Source organism: Monodon monoceros, unplaced genomic scaffold (assembly GCF_005190385.1).
Source record: "Monodon monoceros isolate NGI ecotype Baffin Bay Population unplaced genomic scaffold, NGI_Narwhal_1 Super_Scaffold_12, whole genome shotgun sequence".
In the NCBI taxonomy this organism is placed as follows: Eukaryota; Metazoa; Chordata; class Mammalia; order Artiodactyla; family Monodontidae; genus Monodon; species Monodon monoceros.
The window spans coordinates 10,378,670-10,401,942 of NW_021703768.1; the positions used below are offsets into that span (position 1 = coordinate 10,378,670).

At 42.7% G+C, this 23,273-nt stretch overlaps 1 protein-coding gene across 3 annotated transcripts in view; it reads right to left on the reverse strand.

Moving 5' to 3' along the window:
* CTNND2 (catenin delta 2) overlaps positions 1-23,273 on the reverse strand; it is a 778,687-nt gene that overhangs the window by 207,986 nt on the left and 547,428 nt on the right. For all 3 annotated transcript variants that reach the window (XM_029218322.1, XM_029218323.1, XM_029218324.1), the window contains one exon: positions 13,306-13,519. In XM_029218322.1, the coding sequence (XP_029074155.1) occupies positions 13,306-13,519 (214 nt within the window). The remainder of the gene's footprint in view (positions 1-13,305; positions 13,520-23,273) is intronic.

The following is a 23,273-nucleotide window of genomic DNA, read 5'->3' on the forward strand; positions in this document are numbered from 1 at the left end:
TTTAATTTGTAAATTAGGCAGGGCAAGAGAATATCCGAATTGCCAGCATCACTACTTTTGCACTTCGAGGCCACTATGAAATACAATAAGGGTGACTCAAACACAAGCATTGCGATACCCCGACGGTCCATCCGATAACCCAGCCAGCTACTAAGTGACTAATGGGCGGGACACGCTGGACAAAGGGGCGATTCACTTCCGGGCGTGAAGATTTCATCACACCGCTCAGAACGGCACACGATTTAAAACTTATCAGCATTGCTTATTTCTGGAATTTTTACATAGTTTCAGACCATGGTTGACTGCAGGTAACTGAAACCGTGGAAGTGAAACCTCGGATAAGAGGAGAGTACTGTTCAAACAGTGCTTTCCTCGGTAAGTCTATCTTGATCTCTTCGACTGAGAATTCTCTTTGCTCCTGTAAGTTCTTATGGCTCTTTCTCGGTGCTTACTTTGTACCCATGTGTCTCCTCTCTCATACTTGACTGACAACTCCTTGCGGACAGAGCTCATACCTACATCATTTTTATATTTTACGTCATCCACTTGACCTTGCACAGTGTTGCTCAGGTATACACTGGAGAACACAGGAAAGAAAGAAGATGGACAGGAAGCCTGCCTGCTTATTTCTCTGGGATTACAGGTCTCTATGATACAGGTCCCTGTGTTAAGAAATCATTTCACAGAGATTCTTCTTCTGGGCATTCCCATGGGGGGAGGAGGGGGACACCTCATCAATGGCACCCAGCTGCCGTGATGGCAAATATACCCTCAGTCATGATGGGCAGCCCACTGGAAGAGAAAGTCGGTCTGTGAAGATAATTTAGTGCACGCAAACCCAAACCGAAGCTTCTCCCTGCCAGGCTGAGCTTCATCCTCTAAGGCAGGGGTCCCCAACCTCCGGGATCTAATGTCTGATGAACTGAGGTGCAGCTGATGTAATAATAATAGAGATAAAGTGCACAGTGAAAGCAATGCGCTTGAATCATCCCGAAACCATCCCGCTCCCCCACCTCACCCCCGGTCCGTGGAAAAACTGTCTTCCACGAAACCAGTCCCTGGTGCCAAAAAGATTGGGGACTGCTGCCCTAAGGGACAACCAGGGAGGAAGTTTGTTTTGACCATTTCGTGGAGAATAACAAACAAAAACATCTACTGGGAAGGAAACCAGGTGTTGGGCTGGGGATGCAGACATTCTTTAATTCTCTCCTCTCCTCCAGGATCCGGTGGAGATTTCGATGTGTGTTCGTTAACACTAGTTAATGTAATTTTTGTGATAATTGTAGAACAAATAGAGCAAACTCTCAAATATAATTAGGGAAAAGTGCTTCTAATTAACTTGTATCTCGTGGGTTGCAAAGTAGAGCCACAAATGAGTTATGCACTGTCAGACCTAACAAGTAAAACACACTGTACGTTTCCAACCAGACAAATAAACACAGCAAGACACAGTGCCCCTGGCAATACTTTCCTTTGAACCTTTCCGACGTGCTGGCGTGCTCTGAAACTTAATTGTAGGTAACCATGGGTATGTTTCACGTCATCAGCAACCAATGATCATGGCAGTGAAAAATGAAGACAACCTCAGACAGTCTGGGAACATCCAACACGTTACCTCGGCAGCATGGAAAATGGGATGCACTCGTGCAGTAGGCTCAGAGGTCCTGAGGAAACCCCAAAAGGTTTTTCAGGGAAGTAGAGGGCTGTGACAGTGGCAAGCCCCATCCCAGCTCACAGTACCAGCAATAACAGTTGCTTACTGCAGGCTGTAAGTTAGGGAACTGTTATAGGCAATTTCTGCTATGTTTGTTAGAAGTCACCCCACTGTTTCTCTCTCACCTGGGCAAGCACATTAGAATAAGCGGTAACCTCAAATTCTTTCTAATTTGCAAAGAATGATAAATGAGCCACATGTTTTCATAACTCAGTTACTATTAGCAACAAACTGCTCTGGCATCTCTCAAAATACGTCCATGCCTCCTAACCCACAGTGGTAACTGTTGGCCTGGAGAGAATAGAAAGTGATATTCCTGAAACATCCATGATCATGAGAACTGCTGTCGGATTTTATTAAAAACGTGGAGTCCCAGGCTATTACCATAGAGATCCTGGGCCTGGAAATCTGTATTTGATTGCTGGCGGTGGGGACTGGGAAATCATTGTTGTAAAGCAAACAGGCACTGGAAATAGAGGCCCAGGCATGTACCAGAGCCCAGCGGTGACATTGAGCAACTCCTTTAATTCCAGGCTCAGGGGACCCAGCACAATGATTGGTAAGTGGTGGGTATTGAGGAATGTTTGTTCATCCCTTTCGGGGATACAAGAATGCAGAGAATACCCTGATTCTTAGGTTAGGCACGTTGAAGAGCAGGAAGAATGTAATTCACAGGAAACAATATGACATGACAGCTGTAGATACATTCTCTGGTGTTCTACCCTATGGAACGTGTAATAAAGACGGGTTGTAGAACTGATTTACAGTCTACGTCTCATCTTACCATAACATAAGGAAGCATAAACTCCTTTAAAACACTGTATATCAAAATGTCTAGCTCATTGGAACACAGGTGCCACCATCTTGGTCGTTAATAAGAGAGCCACACCCTAAAGAATATGATCTATGACTGGATGGAGGCTGGGTTTCTAAAGACTATGGGACACAGCTGTGTTATCACCTACAACCTTCAGGCTTCATTTATGGGAGAGAGAAAGAAATGTCCATCTTAGTGAACACAGCTTTATTTGGGGCTTTTCAATTTTTTTAAGCTGAGCTTCATTCCAAGTAATAAATTCCCATCACTTTCTGATCTCCTTAGCCGGCTTCATTTCTCATCACGGTACTTGCCACTCCCTGAAATTACAGGTTTATTATCTGTCTTGTCCACTGTAACATAAGCTCTACGGTGGCAGGCCTCTGAGTTCCTAGCTTGAAACATTCTGAAATGGTTCTGTTGATGCATATTGAAATTACACTTAAAGTCTTGCTATAGTTCACTTCTTTACTTTGAAATCAGCTGAAGTCCACGATCTCTCCCAACTGTGCCCTTTTTTTCTCTCTTTCTCCATCCAGCTCCCTGGAGCACAGGTACCACCATCTTGGCCATTAGGAGGAGTGCCATACCCTAGAGATGGTCTCTGGCTAGAAGGTACCTGGGTACTTATTCCTATATGGCAAGCACCTAAACCTCACTGCCACATAGTAGACACTCCAGAAGCATTTGTTTAATGAATAATTAGACCCACGGCCTACAGACCTCCTTCAATCTCTAGGACTAACAGTAGGGGTGGGCAAGAAGTTAATGGCCTAAATTTCCTAATTTGATTAGGTCTGGTTGGAGAGGAAATCAGAACTACTGCTGAGGTTTGCTTTTGTCTTTTGTATTTGGATATAACAGGGCAATCTACTATAGAGAGAGGTAACCCTTAAAATGGTTAAAATGACAGAGGATAAGAGCAGACATCTCTATAAAAAATGTGTGAGATACAGAGTTGGTTAGGAGATGAGCTGGGGTCAAGAGGCAGACGAAGCACAAACACTGATTTCTTCTCGCCTTCAGGGATCCATCAGAATTCACAGCAATCGGTTGGTGGGGAATGATTCTTCCCCAGGGCTGTTGTTTCCTTTCTCTGAATGGAGCACAATGAATGTAAAACAGTCTTCTCCCACACCCCTCACTCATTCTTCCCCTGGGAGTGGAGGGACTGATTCAGGTAGTCAGTGGCACGCAGGGCTTGGATCAGCTCTGAGTGGCCACGGGGAACTCTGGTTCCCCTGGGCTCCACGGGATGTGTCCCTGGAGGCTGGTAGCGGGGGAGGAAGGCTGCCCTGGCCCCTCTGCGGCTGTGCGTTGGTGGATACCTCTGCCTAATTCTGAGCTTCTGGATTAGCAAACCTGCTGGGCAAACAAACCTGCAGCCTGGGCTCCAACTTGACCCCTTAGAGTAAGGAGTTGATGAGGTAGCTTCCCTCTTTATTGCATCCAGAATTTGGCTGCGGAAGAGACGGTGTAACAGAGGGTCCTATGAACTATGACCTGGGTGCCAGCCACTTGCTTTTATGTATAATGTTTTATTAAAACACTGCCACGCCCATTTGTTTCCGTATTGTCTACAGCTGCTTTCACCCGGTATTAGAACTGAATAGTTGTAACAGAGACTCTATGGCCTACAAGCTAAAACAGTCACCATCTGGCCCTTTACAGAAAAAGTTTGCCAACTCCTGTTCTGGAATCTAGAGGAATGTTAGAAAAGCACATCGCTGCTAGAGTGCTTTCAGGTTCAAGGGCAAAGGGAAAGTAAAGGGAACGCAGAACTCAATTCCAGCAAACAGTTCTCTCCCTACGCAAGTTAGGAAGCAGCGTCCAACCAAGGAAGCCAGTGTAGCAGGTGGAAACTCAACCGAGTTCTCTTGAAAGGTATGGGGCACGAGCAGAGGGGAATGCTTCACAGACATGCAGCCCATCGCAGCGGTTAAAAGGAAGACGTGGATCTCAGGGCCCAGAACACGAACAGAGACAGAGGCTTGAGCAGCACAGAGCAGAGGTGCCCCTGGAAGCGCCCTTTTCAGCGACATCAACAGTGTCTTCAGGGACTTCCCTGGCGGTCCAGTGGTTAAGACTTCCCCTTCCAATGCAGGGGGTGCCGGTTGGATCCCTGGTCGGGGAGCTAGGATCCCACACGGCTCGTGGCCAAAAAACCAAAACGTAAAACAGAAGCAACGTTGTAACAACTTCAATAAAGACTTTAAAAATGGTTCACATCAAAAAATAAAAAACTTAAAAAAAAACAAGAAAGAGTGTCTTCAGTCTGGGAATCTGTGGAGGGTGATTCTGCACCCTGCACGGGGCTAGGCGATTTCACAATTCCAAAGTACAAAGCAGGGAAAGGACTGTGTGGCACAGGGTTGAGAGACATCTGTGAACAAGTGAGCGTGGAAGGCATGTCATCAGACAGGACACACGCCCTCGGCGCAGAGCTGAGACACCCAACTCCCAAAGAGGAAATTAACAGTCAAAGGTTTCAAGCACGCAGGAAGGGAAAGGAGTCCCCTCTGGTGACACCTGCTGTGGTGGGTCCGTGCTGTGTCACCCCGCAGAGCTGCAGCCACGCCTCCCAGAATTCCCTTCCCTGCACGTTCCAGGTTGAGGTTGTCAGGGGAGAAATCTGCAGGCAATCTGGAAGGTTCGGGGGAGCAGCAGGCGGTGAGCTCTGGAGGGCGGGGGGCACCATGCTTCCCCACGTCCTGGGCCAGGCAAAGGGCTACGGCAAAGGGCGCCAGCTTTCGTGTGTCTCTCATGTAGCCAGCATGCAGCCAAGGAGAGGCAGAAGAGGGCGCCAGGCTATCCTCACGGGTGCCCGCTGGCCCTCGCTCTCCCCTGCTTCATATTCAGCTTTCCTTCCTCATCTTTACCTGCCGACCTACGTCAACTTCAGCCTCAGTGCCAGACACAGAGTTACAGCCTTCCGCAGACTTCTTCACCAGCTCCTGCTGGGATGTCAGGTCTCATTCTGATAATAAATCCCTTTCTCCAGACCACTCATTTTGCTCATGCTTCTCTGGTCAAACCCCAGCTGAACACACCTGGTGAAGGCATCTAAATATTCCAAGATGGCAGCAACGTATACAATTGCAATTTCCCAAAGAGGAGACTATATGCATGAATGCATAACACCTAGAGGAACCTTTGGCTGGGATTTTTTTCTCCTGAGTCAATTTAAGTTCACCCATTGTGGACTCTGGAAGCCGGGTACCACCAGACTGGCCTCGTCGGACTCACTGAATCCAAGGAGATCTTCATTTACTCATCTTTCCTCTGATACTGTGGTTGGCAAAATAATGGTCCTCCAACCATGTCCACAGAACCTGTGAATATGTTACCTTATATGGCAAAAGGGACTCTGAAGCTGCAATTAATTTAAGGATCTTGAGATGAGTTGAGTCTCCTGGAGATACCGGTGGGCCCAGTCTAGGTACGTGGGTCTTTAAAAGCAGAAGACCGTTCCAGGCAGCAGTCATGGGGAATGTGACTGTGGAAGACTCATCACTGATGCCATGTTGCCAGTTTTGAAAACAGAGGAAGTGGGTCACAGTTAGGGGATGTGGATGGCCTCTAGAAGCTGGAAAAGGCAAGGCCTGCCCCCCGTAAAGTCTCCAGAAAGGAACACAGTCCTGCTGACACCTTGATTTTAGCCATTTTAGCCCAGTGAGACTTGTGCTGGACTTCTAGCCTCCAGAACTGGAAGATAATAAATTTGCATTGTTTTAAGGGCTAAATTTGTGGAAATGTGTTGTAGCGGCAATAGGTAATCAATACGGACTTCAGTAAGTGACTGCCAGGGCCTTGACTGTGGCTGGTCCTGGGTACCCACCTGTGTCTGGGATAACCGTTCTTGAGGGCTGAGGGTGGCTTCTTTCTTAAAGGTGATGGGCACACGCCAGGGTTCACATCCTTAAACAGTGAGAAGAGTGGGAGCTGACACTGAAATAATGCATCTTCTGAGGGCCCTGAAAGTATGTCACCAGTTCCAGTGTGAGGTAGCCCCTGTTGCTGAAGAAACCAAACCCCAGAGAACCCTTCTGGCAGAGACTAATAAAGAAGTCTAGAGAAGAATAAAGAAGTTGGGGAGGATGGTTTTTACACTTTAGTTAACTTAAGAATCGTGGTCTTTGAACTTTAACACACAATGGCAAGAGATATTGATTTTTTTGGCTTTAATTCCTTTGAACTTTAATGTCTTTGGACTTCAACATGAAAGTGGATTTAAACTTCGATTTTTAATTTCTCCTTGGGAATTTGGTATTTGGTGGGGATTATATTAAAATTCAAAGCATCTCTACATTGGTGGCATTTCATTACTTGAATGTCTCTGTTCATTTTTACCTTTATGATGATACTTAACATTATTGCAAAACCTCTGATATGCTATGTTGGATAACATGGCTGGACATTATTTGGGATAAAAAATAAATCTGGATTTTAATTTTAAATCTTGGGAAGACAGTGACCCTGGATTGACTTAAATAATGTGCTATTCTGACCCATTTCATACCGCTTGGTATAATTTATAAAATGCCCACCAGGAGTCCCAGGTGAAGACCAAAAAGCCCCAGGAAGATGGAAGAAAGGCTACTTTGACAAAATGCTTGGCTCCTGCTTTGGAGAGATAAGCCATGCCTCTGGCTGATCATACAAATAAAATAAGAGAAAAAAACAAGGCTGGAGGATGCTAGTGGGGAAAATGCTTCTCCTCTGTTCCAATGTCTCCTTCCAAAAAGGGTGTTTGTTACACCCCAGAATTCTTTTGAAACAGTAAGCCCACTGGCTAACAGACACAGAGTAATGCCTCCAACCTGGCTTCCATCGGCAGTAGAGATAATATTTAGTAATATTTACACTTTGTCTACCAGACTTATGGTTTTGGAGGCTAGAAATCCAAGATCAAGGTGTCAGCAGGCTTGGTTCCTTCGGAAGCTGTGAGGGAGAATCTGACCACGCCTTTCTCCTGGCTTCTGGTGGTTTGCTGTCCATCTTTGGTGTTCCTTGGCTTGTAGAAGCATCACCTCGATCACTGCCTTCATCTTCACATGGCCTTCTCCCTGTGTGTGTCTGTGTCCAAATTTCCTTTTTTCATAAAGACATCAGCTATATCAGATTAGGGGCCTATCCTACTCTAGCATCCGAACTTAACTAATTACATCTGAGTCACGTTTTGAGGGTCTGTGGGTTAGGACTTCAACATATGAATTTTGAGGGCATATAACTCAACTTTGGAGCCCTTTGGAGACTAGGCATTAAATCAAATGACCTAATGCCAGTAAGTAAAATAGTTAAACTGAGGCCTGTCTCCTTAATTAAAAGAAAAGACTATTTGGGTACACGAAGCATAAAATGAAAAAATATACTCTGCTCTTGGAGAAGTAGAACTCTTAAGGACACTTGCTTTCAACAGAAATAAAACTTATTTATTAAGTGTTATGGTTTAATAAAGATTGTTTTATTATGATTTGTAAAGCATTCTGAAATCTTTAGTTGGGCATTTCAAAATTTAGGTTATTTCCATCTTTAGGGAGAGAAAAGTTGTATTAGTCAAGCCCAAAGGACAGGCAGCAGTTCTAATCAAAGTTTATTTGCTTAGGAACATTTCAAGTAATGACCAGCATGAAATAGCTTCAACTGGATTTAAATAAAATTCTGATCATCATCTCACAGTAATTATTGCATAGGAAGAAAATTATTTATTGCAAGGCCTAACAGGCAGTGGCAAAATATATTCTGCTATGAATAGATACTGAAGTGCAAACAGACAGCTGTTTTTTTTAAGCAAGCATGGTTATGTGTTGAATGTAAATGCATGTAAATAGCTCAATTTTTAACATTTTATTACTGTTCAAACTGTTTGCCAAGGAATACTCAGTAAATAATGTAAAGTTCTGCAAAGTCATTTAGTTCTTTTAGTCTTTTATTGTCTATAATTTGGTGCTCTCGACCCTTCTGGATACAGAGCTTAAGTCTAATCTAAAGTCTGGTTTATAAACATGCTTTATTTTTTTTTAAGTCACTAAAATTGTTCTTTCGAATATTTGTTTACAAAACATCCTAGTTTGTAAATATCTAGAGAGGAATTCAAAGTGTCTGTCACCCTCCCTTCCCCTATAATTTTTTTTTCAATGCACATCTATTTTCACAAATTCACTAACAGGCAGGAAGGAAAATACAACAGAAAAAACTTCGTGTACTAGAGGGGCCTGGGATGTCTTTATTCCTTGCTGAACGATTAGGTCTGTTGAAGAATTACAAAGGAAGTAATGGGCAGACTTGTTACGCTTGAATCACTGTTTTTTTGATTCATGCACAAGTGTCTAACCTAATTCCAAAAAGGTTTTGAGGAGGGTCCTTGTGACAACAGAAGTGAAGTGATCCTTTTACCCTCTACTCCACCCTCCAAAGCCATCACCTCTTTTTTTTTCCATAAATTTATTTATTTATTTTTGGCTGCATTGGGTCTTTGTTGCTGCGCACAGGCTTTCTCTAGTTGCGGCGAGCGGGGGCTGCTCTTCGTTGCAGTGCGCGGGCTTCTCATTGCGGTGGCTTCTCTTGTCGTGGAGCACAGGCTCTAGGTGCATGGGCTTCAGTAGCTGTGGCACACGGGCTCAGTAGTTGTGGCGCGCAGGCTCAGTAGTTGTGGCGCACGGGCTTAGTTGCTCTGCGGCATGTGGGATCTTCCTGGACCAGGGCTCGAACCCGTGTTCCCTGCACTGGCAGGCGGATTCTTAACCACTGCGCCACCAGGGAAGCCCGCCATCACCTCTTTTTATGCTCATCTAGTTAAGCTTCTAAAACATGGACACATTTGCCAGGACATCTCTTTTAACAATTAGCAGCTAGTAATGCCAGGGTGTGACAATTCACAACAGTGTCCCCAACCATTACAACAGGCATTGGCAGAAGCATCAAGGTGGCTGTGCTGGTGTGGGTTAGCTGACCGCCAAGCCTGCATGTGCAGACGTCCAAGGCTTAGCACACACCTGATGCCCATAGACATTCAAAAGCATTTGAGAAATGAGCAACTAAGGAATGAGTGAAAGGCCTGGACTCACAGAGAAAGGCTTACTGGAGTAAAAAGCTCAACAGACTTGGGCAGAGACTGAAACCAAGCAGGACCCTGTGGGGCTCCTAGGCACAGAAGCCTTTCTGTGTCGCCCCCTCCCCGCCACAGCCCCGTTCCTTGTTTGTAGGGAACGGACCGCAGCTTCCATGTCCTTCCCTGGGTCCCAAAGGGCAGATTCAACCATTTGCTAATCAGACAAGAGAGGGTACAGAGAGACAAGGGAGGATCAGCCAGAAAACAACAGTGCAGCCTTGGGGCAGGTCCTGGTTCCTCAAGGGATACACAGAAGATATCTTCTGAGCTCTTTTTTTTTTTTTTTTTTTTTCTGTACGCGGGCCCCTCCCTGTTTATGGCCTCTCCCGCTGCAGAGCACAGGCTCCGGACACGCAGGCTCAGCGGCCATGGCTCACGGGCCCAGTCACTCCGCGGCACGTGGGATCTTCCTGGACCAGGGCACGAACCCGTGTCCCCTGCATCTCAGACTCTCAACCACTGCGCCACCAGGGAAGCCCTTTTGAGCTCTTTATAGAACTAAAACATCCAATAAATAGAAGATGTCAGCATTCTTCATTCTAGAGAAGACCACCTGAGGCCAGATTAAAAGGAACCAGAGAAGCTCATCAAGAAGATCACCTGAGACCAGATGAAAGGAGTGCAGGCCCTGCACACACCCTAATCTTATCAGCAGCCCCACCTTTGAACTATGGTTATAAAACTCCTCCCCAAATCCCCCTGGGTTAGGATGCACGGGGACACACAGGAGCCTGCTGGCAAAGCAATAAAGCTATTCTTTTCTACTTCACCCAAAACTCTGTCTCTGAGATTCGATTCGGCACCGGTGCACAGAAGCCGAGTCCAAGACTCTCAGAGGAGAGGAAAGAGGATAACACATAAGAGAAATGGAGGACTGGATAACCTTGAAGTTCAATTGAGTTGGCGGTACTAAAATCGTGGATTCTCAAAGCTCTGCAGGGGCCAGCGGAACCCCAGCTCTCACAGCTCACTTTGGCGGTTGACCATGGCTGGTGCTAAAGATGAAAATGACTCTCTAAGCCTCTTAGAGGTGAATCCGTTTGCCTCATTTGACTTTTTTCTTCAGGCAGTGGAGTCAGCTTTGGCTAGATTTGCACCTTGCTGCTCTGTTTAAATGGAAGTCAGCGAGCCTCGCAGGCTTCCAGGCGGCCCCAGGTTTCCACCAGCGTGGAAATTTAGAAGGCTTTGTCACTAAAGACTGACCTGCAGCGGCAATTCCTTCCATGCTGGATTGCTCTCCTAGATGCTTGCCTCGGACTTCCTTTTCTAGAGGGGGAGTTTGGCCAACGTGCTTGTCGTTTTGCAACAGCATCCACCGTGGCAATTCCCGAAACCAGGAGCTTCAGCCAGTCTAAATGTTTTGACAACCTAGTTTTCTTTGAAAAAGGTGAAATTCGTGCCTGAAGTTCAGCCAGGCACAATAAGACCCTGCCTCTGGAAAGGCAGAAAACATCTATTGAAGTAGCAACCACTGTCACCCTGAATCTATTCGGCTCTGATGGCTTGGATGGCGTCATGGCAGAAAACAGCATTTTTTCTAGGAGAGAGTCTGGGCCACAAGCTCATGATGATGAGGAAACAGTGGGTCATGATTTGATAATGGGTGCAAACTTTTGTTCTTCTCAAAAGGAGCAGAATAAGAGGCATACGTTTTCTAGGTATAACAAGTCCAAGCATCTTTCCTACAGCCAAAGCTTCACCAGGAAAGGAAACTTGTGGACATTCTGAAGAGTTTATCTGCCTTTGATGTTTCCAAATGGGGCTCACACAGAAATTTTTGATGTTGTTCAGGGGCACATAATGAGTGACACCCAGCATCTGTCAGAAGCAGAGCTAAAGGCAAGGGAGGAGCCAGCCTTCATTTCTTTCACAGCGGCTTCAAATATCACAAGAAGCGCAGGGCGTGCTGTGGTAGACAGCGTCATGGGGCACAGGCATTGCTGCCATCTCCTTTCTGATTGAAGCCATCAACACCTCAACCTTTTGCATGGGGCTGAGTTTCTCTGGCAATGAGATAAGCCACCACAGAGAGTGCTTCAAGACAAGGGATCTGTGCTGGAGCAACTCCAAATTTTGGTAGAATCCAATTCTTTTCAAATCATGAAATGGATGCGTAAGTACACAGCAGGGTGTTCCTTTAGTTGTGTTGGCCTCATCCATCCACTGGCAAGGAAGCCAATGCACAGAAGCACCATGGTGTTTGTTTTCCATCATGCACATTGAGTCCTTTCACCTGCAGGCATTTCCAGTTTAAACATGATCCATAAAAATAAGCACAGGTGTTCATAACTTTAATGGCAGGGTATGTTTTCAGTTATTTCACTCATCCCCAAATTATCCTACACATCACAATATGTGCATAACAACAGTTTTTCCTTCCCTGACCATGTCACCCCATGCTAGTTTAGTGTGAAACATTACTATCATAACACAACCCTTGACAACTTTTTTTTTCCCCACAAAGACAATCCTCCACGTAGAGAAAGAAAAAAAAAAAAAAAAAGAAAAGGAAAAAGAAAAAAACAAAAGGAAAGACAATTGGGAGTCTAGTTCTAATTTAGCTAAGTACAAAGGAGATGTGACAATAATCTTAAAGGGTGTAAGTTAAAGAAAACATACTGCAGCTGGGAGTCCTGACCCAAGAATGAACAAATATTTATGACTCTAGCTTCGGTAATGTATTTTCTTAAATGAGCAACTGCGCAAATGCTCATCGGCATAGTTTCAAGGAACTTTTAGAGTTGAGACAGAAGGTCAGTGGAAACATGAATAATTAAAAGATCCTTCTCTGAGAGTCAACCTTGCAATCCCCTTGCCAAATACTTGAAGGAGTACTTTGATGAGCCAAAAAACAAATATCACATAGAACAGCAATATATGCATATATATATGATCAAGAAGAGTGATTTGAAATTCTGTACTGAGACCACCGATACCCATAGCCCTCCAACAAGTAAAACTGCACATGTAAAAAGTGAGGGGCAACAGCAAATGACTAATGTTTCCTGTATCCATACATATTCCACAAAGGCACATGCTAAATGCTTTACATTTTTTCATTGATTAATCCTATGGCTCTATAAGGTAGTTACCATAATTATGTCCATTTCACAAAACTCCAAAGTCCTATGCCCATGGAAAGGCTTTCTCTTATGATCACTTTTGAGAAATTCCTTAATCTGTAATTTTATATAACCTAGGGGCTTTTACTAGGCATAAATATTTTATCCAAGAAATTAACTGTTAAGTACAATAAGCTCTCTGTTGTTAACCACACTCTAAGCCAGAATACATACCTGATTAACAAGAACTCACATGCCCTGTCCTTTCATCAATTATGATTAATGTCATTCTAATGATGACCCATGGGTATTGTAAGATGTCAACTACTTCTAAATCAAATGACAAAGACTGAAACACGGTCATAGAATTTTAGGAGGGTTATGTTTACTGGATGCTAGTTATTTAATATGACCCATCTACCGGCATGACACCTGATACCCTTTCATTCACGTTTGTTATTTACGGAGACACATCGGGACGACTGGTGTTATTAGCTCTCAGAGAGGCCGGGACCATAATACTTGGTGAGCACATTGCAACCGTGCTGGATGATGGGAAATTTATCTGAGAGTCAGTCATGCCGTTAATAAGGATTCTGACCTGTGACCAGCTCTCGGATCTCCAAGTCGGTGGTCTTGCGGAGCAACCTGACCAGTGCCGGGATGCCGCCACAGTTCTTCAGGGCGATTTTGTTGTCATCGTTGGCTTTCCCATACACCAAGTTTCTCAACGCCCCACAGGCACTACGGTGGACTTCCGTCATCCGATGGTCCAGCAGGTCCACCAGGAGCTGAATACCTCCTTGTCTCCTTATCTGAAGGAGTAAAGGAGAAAGGAAGGTTGCCTTAGAGAGGATGATTTCACTATTTAAACCCCAACAGGTTTTCCATATGAGGTAGTTGCTATCCATACAATTAATTACACCTAACTGAATGAAGGCCTTTTACAAAGGGAAAAGAAAACAAATTATTGCTCTCTTTAGATTCTATTGCTTTTACTTGTTTTAATATCCTACCAATAAAAATTCAAATGCATTTCCTTTCAAGGCGCAAAATTTTGAAAAGATGATTTTAACCTCCTAATGGGTGTCTCAGCCATTTCTCTCTATAAAAATATGCCACAGGGCTTCCCTGGTGGCGCAGTGGTTGAGAGTCCGCCTGCCGATGCAGGGGACACGGGTTCGTGCCCGGTCCGGGAAGATCCCACATGCCATGGAGCGTCTGGGCCCGTGAGCCATGGCCGCTGAGCCTGCGCGTCTGGAGCCTGTGCTCCGCAACGGGAGAGGCCACAGCAGTGAGAGGCCCGCGTACCGCAAAAAAAAAAAAAAAAAAAAAAAAAAAAAAAGCCACATACTCAGGGCATGAAGCAGATGGATGGGCAAAAGAATGCTTCTCACTCCTAAGACTTATTAAATGTAACCGCTGTCTTAAAGGGCTGCAGGATTGCTGTACAAAATGTGAAAATGATGCTTCATAGGGGAATGCTTCCCCAACCTTTCAAAGGAACCAGAAGCCAAATGAAAAACCAGAAATGACACAAGTCTTTTCATCTGAGAAGACCTGGAAACTAAGAATGTCACCCACAATGGCAGCTGGTCTGAACACGAGGACCGAGTCATGTTCTGCGGAACGTAGGTATTTGTGATTAATAACAACAGTAAAATAATATTACACTTGGGTGTTCTTTTTACCCAAAGAAAACGTTTCTTTTTTTAAATAAGTAAATAAATTAAAAAAAAGCCCTTGCACTATGTTTCCAGATGTGTTTTCTCCTTGCTGTCCTTTAATAGTCAGACCCATTTCAAAATTTAAACTGCAAACAAATGGTCTAGTTAACATACAGAACATTTCATGGAGTTTTCATTAGCAGAGCTGTATTTGAATATTTCTGAATTTGGAAGAAGAATACATACAATTCACTCAGTAATATTCTTTCCTTCTTTTAACCTCAATATCCCTCAGGGGTTGAAGAATTATAATTTGGCATGAATAAATATAATCTGACACCTTCCCTACTTAGTTTTCTGATTACAGAAAACTCATTCATCCCACAGATGTGCAGGGGCACAGGGCCGGATCCCCAGACTCTTTCTACAGTGCTCTAGTGCCACGTTCTCCAGGAGGCCACTCAGCTACACTGTTTAAAACTGCCATCTGAATCACACCACCTCCCTAATCCAGCAGTCTCGTTTCACCTTAATCTATCATAGAATCCTTCATAGCATTTGTCCTAACTTCTTTATTATGTTTCTTGTTATTGTCTGTCTTCTGCTAGAATGTATATTCTTGGAAGGCAAGCCTCTTTGTCTTGTTCATTGGTAGACCCCCATCCCTATTCCAAGTGCAATGCCAGGCACACAGTAGAAGTTCAGTAAGTATTTGAGTAATAGCAGTGTTTCTCAGGTCAGCTAACTCAAAACTGAGTAATAGTCCTCTTTAAAGGAAAACAAAACAAACAAACAAACAAAAAGCCCTTTTGTAAACATCTAAGAGCATCTCCAAGGGGCTACTGCAGCTCTTCTGGGACCAGCTTACAAAAAAATGAGGATGCATGTCTCACACATAAGGTGGACCATCTCATGATTCAGAATATGCCTGGAGGAACTATTTCCATCCATCAACCAAATGGAAACAGAGAAAGTTGAAATCCTCCCAGAACTCATGGACTCTAGGTCCCTAATTTAGAAAACATGACTGTGGTGTCACACCTCCCGTGAGATCAGGACCAGGGATAGAGGAGAGGAGAGGAGAGGAGACCTCCACACAGCTCCACCCCCAGAGGGGGACAGGGGTGTAGAGACAGGCGTTAATGTCCCCGAGGTGACTGTACAGTCTGCATTAGTGATAGCACCGGTCCAAGGTGGCTAAAGGGACCATTGGGGCAATTAGAAAAAGCTATCAAAGGATCAGAAAACCACTTTTTCTCAACCTACAGTTTGACCCAGGGCCTGCTTGGCACTCACCCAAGAGAGCTGAAATCTCTTGCTATACATGTGACCCGTAAATACATCTGAGCTTTAACACATGCATTTTATTTTTATTTCCATTTGTACAAAAAAGGTTAAACTATGAATGTCATTTTCTCAATGTTTTTGTGTCTGCATGTATGTGCTGTATGTTAAAATTATCTAGGTTTAATTATTTTAATAATGAAACTATTATAAAAGTGGTAATAAAGCCATCCTTACAGTTCACCAATTGGTTATGTATTAAAGATAAATGGTGAAGTAAATCCATCTATCTCTCTACCTTAGCTATTCTGTATATTATAGTTAAGATTCCTAATTTACGATAATATATTTCCCATTCATATAACTTAATGAATTAAGCTATTAAAATACTATTCCAAAGCTTGAAAAGGGAAAATGAATTCAAAATGAAGGCAATATCAATTCTTAATGTATAATGAGAAAATGCTGTTTTCAGTGTGACCCTAATTAATGCCATATATCCAACTTTATAATGAAACCTTCAATTCTATTTTAACCCATTTAGAGCAACACAAAAAAGATGATAAACTTTTTCATTTGCTCTTATTTTGAGGGTCACCGGATCATCAATATAAAAAAAAAACTTTTGTTTTCTTGGGATTGAATTTTACCTAAGCATATGAGAATCCTACTTCAGTTTTCTGAAGCCAAACATTCGTCAGAGTTGACCATCACAGACGTGAATGTGATGGTCAGGTCCTTGGTTCTGCCCCCTCCTGCAGTCTCCCCGCTCCCAGCAGGACCCGAAAGAGAGCCGTAGGGCAGACTTTCAATTCTCTTGCAGGGTCTTGATTCCTTGCAGGACCTCTGGTGGTATGGATGGGTCCAATGTTGCCCTGTTCACTTCCCCTCTGCTTTTCCCCTGGATCCTCTCTCTCTTCAACTTCTCCTGGCATCCAATTCTTCTAGTTTCTTCTTGTGTCCAAACTTAAGCTCTTATAAGGCTCCAAACAAACCCACTGTAAACATTAACAAAGTACAACTCTCTTTGAAAGATGATCAGGGGAAACTCTCCTTTCTAAAAAGGTACCTTTTTAAAAGGTACTTCCTCTCCCACTATTTTTCTTTAAAGCAGTCTATTTTTCTTTAATCCTCTCCAACGATCACTCCACATCCAAGAGGCGGGGCCCTTGTTTTGGTCCCCATGCTATCATTTCAGGCCAGTGTACCCCTTCTTCTTCCTCCCTTCATCATCCTCACGCAGAATTCTTCAAAAGTCAAATCTTTAAAAATTCTAGGTCTACTATTACTGAAACCAAGTCAATAAGATATTATATAATATTATATCCAATCTCTACAAATCATAACAAAATCAAACCCAGTAGCAGAATGCCTGTCATAGAGTGCTGAGTCAATAAATATGGATCAGATGAGTGGAAGAATGGTACAGTGCTTATCGTATGTCAGTTTCCTTCTCTCTCTTTAAAAAGTTTCTTTTAATAGAAGTTATTTTTTAGAGCAGTTTTTTGTTCACAGCACGTTTGAGCAGAAAGTACAGAGATTTCCCATATACCACTGCCCTTACACATGCACGGTCTCCTCCATTATCAACATCCTCCCCAGAGCCCTACATCTGTTACGATCTGTGCACCTACACTGATACACCATTATCACCCAAAGTACACAGTTTACATTAGGGTTCACTCTTGGGTGTTGTACATTCTATGGGTCTTCATAAGCATATAATGACATGTATCCACCATTATAGTGTCACATAGAATAATTTCACTGCCCTAAAAGCCCTCTTTGCTCTGCCTGTTCATCCCCCCACCCCTCCTCATGAACCCCTGGAGAAATCACTGATCTTTTTACGGTCTCCACAGTTTTGCCTTTTCTAGAATGTCATCGAGTGGGAATCATCCAGTAAGCAGCCTTCTCAGACTGGCTTCTTTCACCTAGTGTATGCATTTAAGATTCCTCCATGTCTTTGCACAGTTTTGGCAGCTCGTTTTTTTTTTTAGTGATGAATCACATTTCACCGTCTAGATGTAACATAGTTGATCCATTCACCTACTAAAAGACATCTTGGTTGCTTCTAAGTTTTGACAATTAGGAAGAAAGCTGCTATAAACATCTGTGTGCAAGTTTCTGTGAGGACATAAATTTTTAACTCCTTTGCGTAAATACCAAAGAGAGCTATTGCTGGGTTGTACAGTGAGAGGATGTTTAGTTTTGTAAGAAACCACCAAACTGTCTTCCCAAGTGGCTGTACCATTTTGCATCCCACCAGTAGTGAATGAGAGTTTCTGTTGCTACACATCCTCGCCATCATTTCGTGTTGTCAGTGCTCTGCATTTTGGCCATGCTACTAGATTGTAGTAGTATCTTATTGTTGTGTTTCTTTCTCTTTTCATTCTGACTGTGTGATTCCAATTTATTTACATTAATACAAATCATTGAAAAAAAACTATCAATACTGAAATACATATAGGGAAACAATAGCTTGAGTTGGATCTGGACTGAACAAATCTCACATCTCCTACTTTCTTGAACTTGACAGGGAATGACTGGAGAGGGCTTTTCCTACATAATCTGATTAGACAATCTTTTTTTTTTTTTTTGCGGCACACGTTTTTTTTTTTGTTTGTTTTGTTTTGTTGCGGTACGCGGGTCTCTCACTTCTGTGGCCTCTCTCGCTGCGGAGCACAGGCTCCTGACGCGCAGGCTCAGCGGCCATGGCTCACGGGCCCAGCCGCTCCGCGGCATGGGGGATCTTCCCGGACCGGGGCACGAACCCGTGTTCCCTGCATCGGCAGGCGGACTCTCAACCACTGCGCCACCAGGGAAGCCCTGATTAGATAATCTTAAATTCGTTTATTAAATGATTCTTTGATACATGGTCCACTTTAGTTCCTGTGCCAGTAGCTCATGTTTATTTCTCTGCTAAGCTGTGAACTTCAGGAATTTAGATGGAGGAAGTAATCTATATAAGAAGTAAGAAAGTTGGAGGCTAATGAACTCCATACCCAGGGCAAATAAAAATGAATTAACCAATCAAACAAAGCAAAACTTTGCCCTGCTACCTGTCCTTTTAGGTTGTTTACAAAGAGAACCTTCTTAAACCTAATGTAGACAGTCTCTTGGGGATGAAAGCTGGGTTGTATGCGCAAAGAATCAGTAAAGCTCATCCAGTTTGCACCAGGGAAGAATGAAACAGCTTATATACCTTTGCCATCCAGTCCACTGTTTTAAAGAGGTTTTTTCAATTTAGACTCTGGAACTAAAATTATCTAAAAATCATTCAGGAGTAGGATGCAGTGGTTTTCTTCTTTGTCCTTTCATAACAAGGCAGAATATATATAAAACCCTTTTAACTCAGAAAACAAATGGTTGGGCAATTAAATTAAATACAAGAAAAATGTGAGTAATACAATATCGCCCATTGCAAAAAATGGGGCCTCACCATTTAATGGATCTGGTGCTCTTAACGTTATTTGCATTTATTGAGAATAAACTATATTTACCAAATGAATTAGCTATTATCATTAAGTTGATATCAACATCAATGAATAATTTAGAACATATCCAAGTAAAGCAGTGTTTGTATGTTAATGACAGCGTTCATAAAACTTTAATGGTGATGATGATGTATATCGGGTGGAAAAGTTATCAGGAAACAGGATTCCTCTTGGGAGGTACCGGTCTTCATTTAGAAAAATAGTATGAAAGGTTAGTTTGAGGATAGTCAGACCCTGAGGGCATGGGTTACAGGTGTTCATGGCAACAAATGAGATTGCTCACCTACTCTGCATTTAAAAGGGAGAGGAATTTGGAGCTGGGATTAGAAGAGAAAAGAGACTGGAGTGGCCTTTTGTCAACCTACTGGTTGGCGAGATAAGGACCTCAAACAGCTAAGGACCTGGGTATACATTTCTCTGCCTCTCTGCGATCTAGTCTACTGGAAGCAACATGGATGTATTTTTGTGCTTCTGGCTTTGTGCTAAAAGAAACTAGGCTGGACCTGAGATGCAAAGTAAATTTAAATCCTAGTCTGCAGGACTAAGAACACATAGTACTTCCTCTTGCTCAAGATATTTATGATCAAGGCACAATGTCTGAGAACTGGTTTATAGAAAGCTGACTAAAAAGAAGTACTCAGTGATTTCAGTAAATTTCCAATTAACTGTTATTTTTCAATGGTGTTGGTTAGAAAAATTGGCAAAAAAGATACAGTTGTTTTATATTCCTTATGAATGTTTAAAAATTAAGTAATTTTCTCTGCTTAAAAAGCTACTGGAATGGGCTTCCCTGGTGGCGCAGTGGTTGAGAGTCTGCCTGCTGATGCAGGGGACGCGGGTTCGTGCCCCGGTCTGGGAAGATCCCACATGCCATGGAGCGGCTGGTCCCGTGAGCCATGGCCGCTGAGCCTGCGCGTCCGGAGCCTGTGCTCCGCAACGGGAGAGGCCACGGCAGTGAGAGGCCCGCGTACCGCCAAAAAAAAAAAAAAAAAAAAAAGCTACCGGAAGATACAAAGTTTGTAGATCTGAAACCAGAGGCTTAACCAGAGGTAACTGAATCTCACCGTCAACTTTAATGCAGAAATTGCAAGGTTATCAGTTTGTAAAATACATATTTTATCTCAACGAACTCCACCTCTCGTCCTCATAGTTAAGCCATCGTAGTTTCTGTATAATTTGAGTTGATGTATGTACATGCAGTTGCCTCTGAGTAAAATTGAAGTACAATTCTTAAAGGCTAAAATCTTTTCTGGTTTTATGATAGAAACTATTTTTGAGAATTTTGAGAGAAAATACATCTCTCTTTACAGTTGTGGGAAATGATCTACTTTCTCCATTCAACAGGTAAACCAAGATGACTTATGTTTCTTTTCAAATTATGTTTTAGAAAGAGGGTCTATTGTGTTTTGGTGGTGCTGGCTATGAAGCTGGAGCAACTGGATTCAAATCATCCCTCCTTCTCTTAAAACCCATGTACCCCGAGGCAAGTTACTTAAATGTCTGTAAAACATGAACAGAATGTGAACCTGTCTCATAGGGTTGTTTTTAGGATTAAATGAAATCTCAAATGTGAATTGTTTAACAATGAGCTCAGTAAATATCTGTCAAGGAACTATCCACTGTATCAACTTGTTAAAGGATGTTCTTAATTGACTTATTACCTGGTCAATATATGACTCAACTTAAATATGCTCATATAACATATGATAGAATCAGTGAAAGGCATACAATTCAGAGTTATAACTTCATCAATTTCATTGAGTGTATAAACTGAATATTATTGAATATGTCATTAATCCATTCTGGTATACCACTAATGAGATTATATAAGGGATATATTTATTCTAGAATGAGCTGTGTGAATTGTATTGGTCATGTATAAGAAACAATATCAAAGTCTGCTGCATCAATATTGAACCCCTGAGATATTTTGCTAGATATATTTCCAAGGGAAGTACAGTGAATTAATTGATCTATATTTTAAGAAGAACAGAAATGCAATGGTTTTTCTTGTTATAGTAACTGAATTGATCAGGAAAATAAAAAAGGCATTCAAAATAATTTTGAGGTGATACTAGTTCTGGGAAAAAGAGAAAATTTTTTTCCTGAAATATAGAGAGAATTATTAGGCAAAAAGAGAGAAGGACCATGTTTTGATTTTAAAAAATTAGCCTGTAATAAAAAAATGCAACCAGCAGCAAAACATATAAACAGTAACAAGTTAAATGTCTGTGAAGGTTCTAGTTTCACGTAGATTCTCCCAGATGCTACTCATGCGCCATGATGTAGGATGAGTAGGGGTTTTGGTTTCATCTCTGTGTGTAGCAGAAAGCTCTTTGGTTTTTGTAACTGACATGGAAAGAATAAACAAGTCTACAACTACATTATTATTGTTATTTGAGTTCCCTTATTTTTCCAATCCAAAGGCCCCTACACTCCTAGAATCTTTGTCACCCTGGACAGATTTCCAAATCCAGCTCCCACTCCACCGAACTTGACTTCAGCTGGCACTGAAGACCATCACAGAGGTAACCGCATGAACATATAACAAAATGGTAGGGGGGAATCTGAACATGTTTTCCCTTTTTAAAATTTTTTTTATTTACTTATTTTTTATAAATTTATTTATTTTATTTTATTTATTTTTGGCTGTGTTGGGTCTTCATTGCTGAACGTGGGCTTTCTCTAGTTGCGGTGAGCGGGGGCTACTCTTCGTCGCGGTGCACGGGCTTCTCATTGCAGTGGCTTCTCTTGTTGCAGAGCACGGGTTCTAGGCACGCAGGCTTCAGTAGTTGTGGCACGTAGGCTCAGTAGTTGTGGCTCACAGGCTCTAGAGCGCAGGCTCAGTAGGTGTGGCGCACGGGCTTAGTTGCCCCACGGCATGAGGGATCTTCCCGGACCAGGGCTCGAACCCGTGTCCCCTGCATTGGCAGGCGGATTCTTAACCACTGCGCCACCAGGGAAGCCCATCTTTTTTTTTTTTAACTATCCTCAATTTAAGAGAAGTAGCTGATATTGTATGAGTTATGTATTAGTAAAAGGTTCTTGTCCATATCTCTGTTTAAAGAAAACTATTTCCCATCAAAATCTCTGAAATGATCTGTTTTACAGCAGTTTGAACATTCACGTTCTCATCACCCTCATTATCCTATAATTTAAAGAGATAAAGGTAAAAGGAGAAAAGCCCTTTCTTTTAGTCTGAACATGAATCATTATTCCACCCAGTGAAGCATTTTACAAAACACTTTAAAAGGAAAAAAACACCTGAATCATTGCAAACAAATTACATATACCAGAGTCCTTGCCCCTTTCGATTCCCCTCTTGTTAGCTGCGATCATAAGCAGAGAAGTTTTCTAGACGTTCCCCCACTGCAGAATGAAATAGTCAGTCTAAGTGGATGAGAAGCCAGCAGCACGATTCTCTACTCAAAAACTTGCTGCCACCAGTGAAGCGGGCAGGAGGTCAAAAGGGGCCTCAGAGCTGTGCAGCTGGAGACTGGGAGCTGACACCCTCCACAAACACTCCTGGGCACTCAGAATTGCTGTGAGTTTCAACATTATTCTGTAAGAGCACTCAGGAAAGGCCCCTCTTTTCTTTTTTAACAAGCAAGAATTTCAATGGATTCCACAAATTCATTTTCTAAAGATGCCACTCAGACACACTCAAATGTTCTAAATATGGCTAATGGTTTCCATTACCTGGCGTAAGTGTTGAGCTGTCCTTGCACATACAAGATACAAAATCACTAAGTAGTGGCAATTACAAAGAATGCCTCCAATAAAAGTCTCTGTTATTGTGTTCCAAACTGAACTCAATCTAACATATCGTAAGCGGCAACACTAAATTCAGACACTTCAGCATCTCAAAAGAGAATTTTAGATGAGCGCACATAAATTTTGAAAACACAAACTTGTGTAAGGCAGATGTATAACTTAACTATTTAAAAATTATTAAAAGATCTCAGGATGTGAATGCAGGAAGCCCACAAATATTAACCCCAAAGCTTTCACTGTTGTACAGATTGGACAGTCCCTCTTTGACCCATGGTTATGGAATGGCTAGTCTGTTCAGGTGCTGGGCTCAGAGTGGGGGAGATGGACCGGGTCCTTCCTTTAAAGGA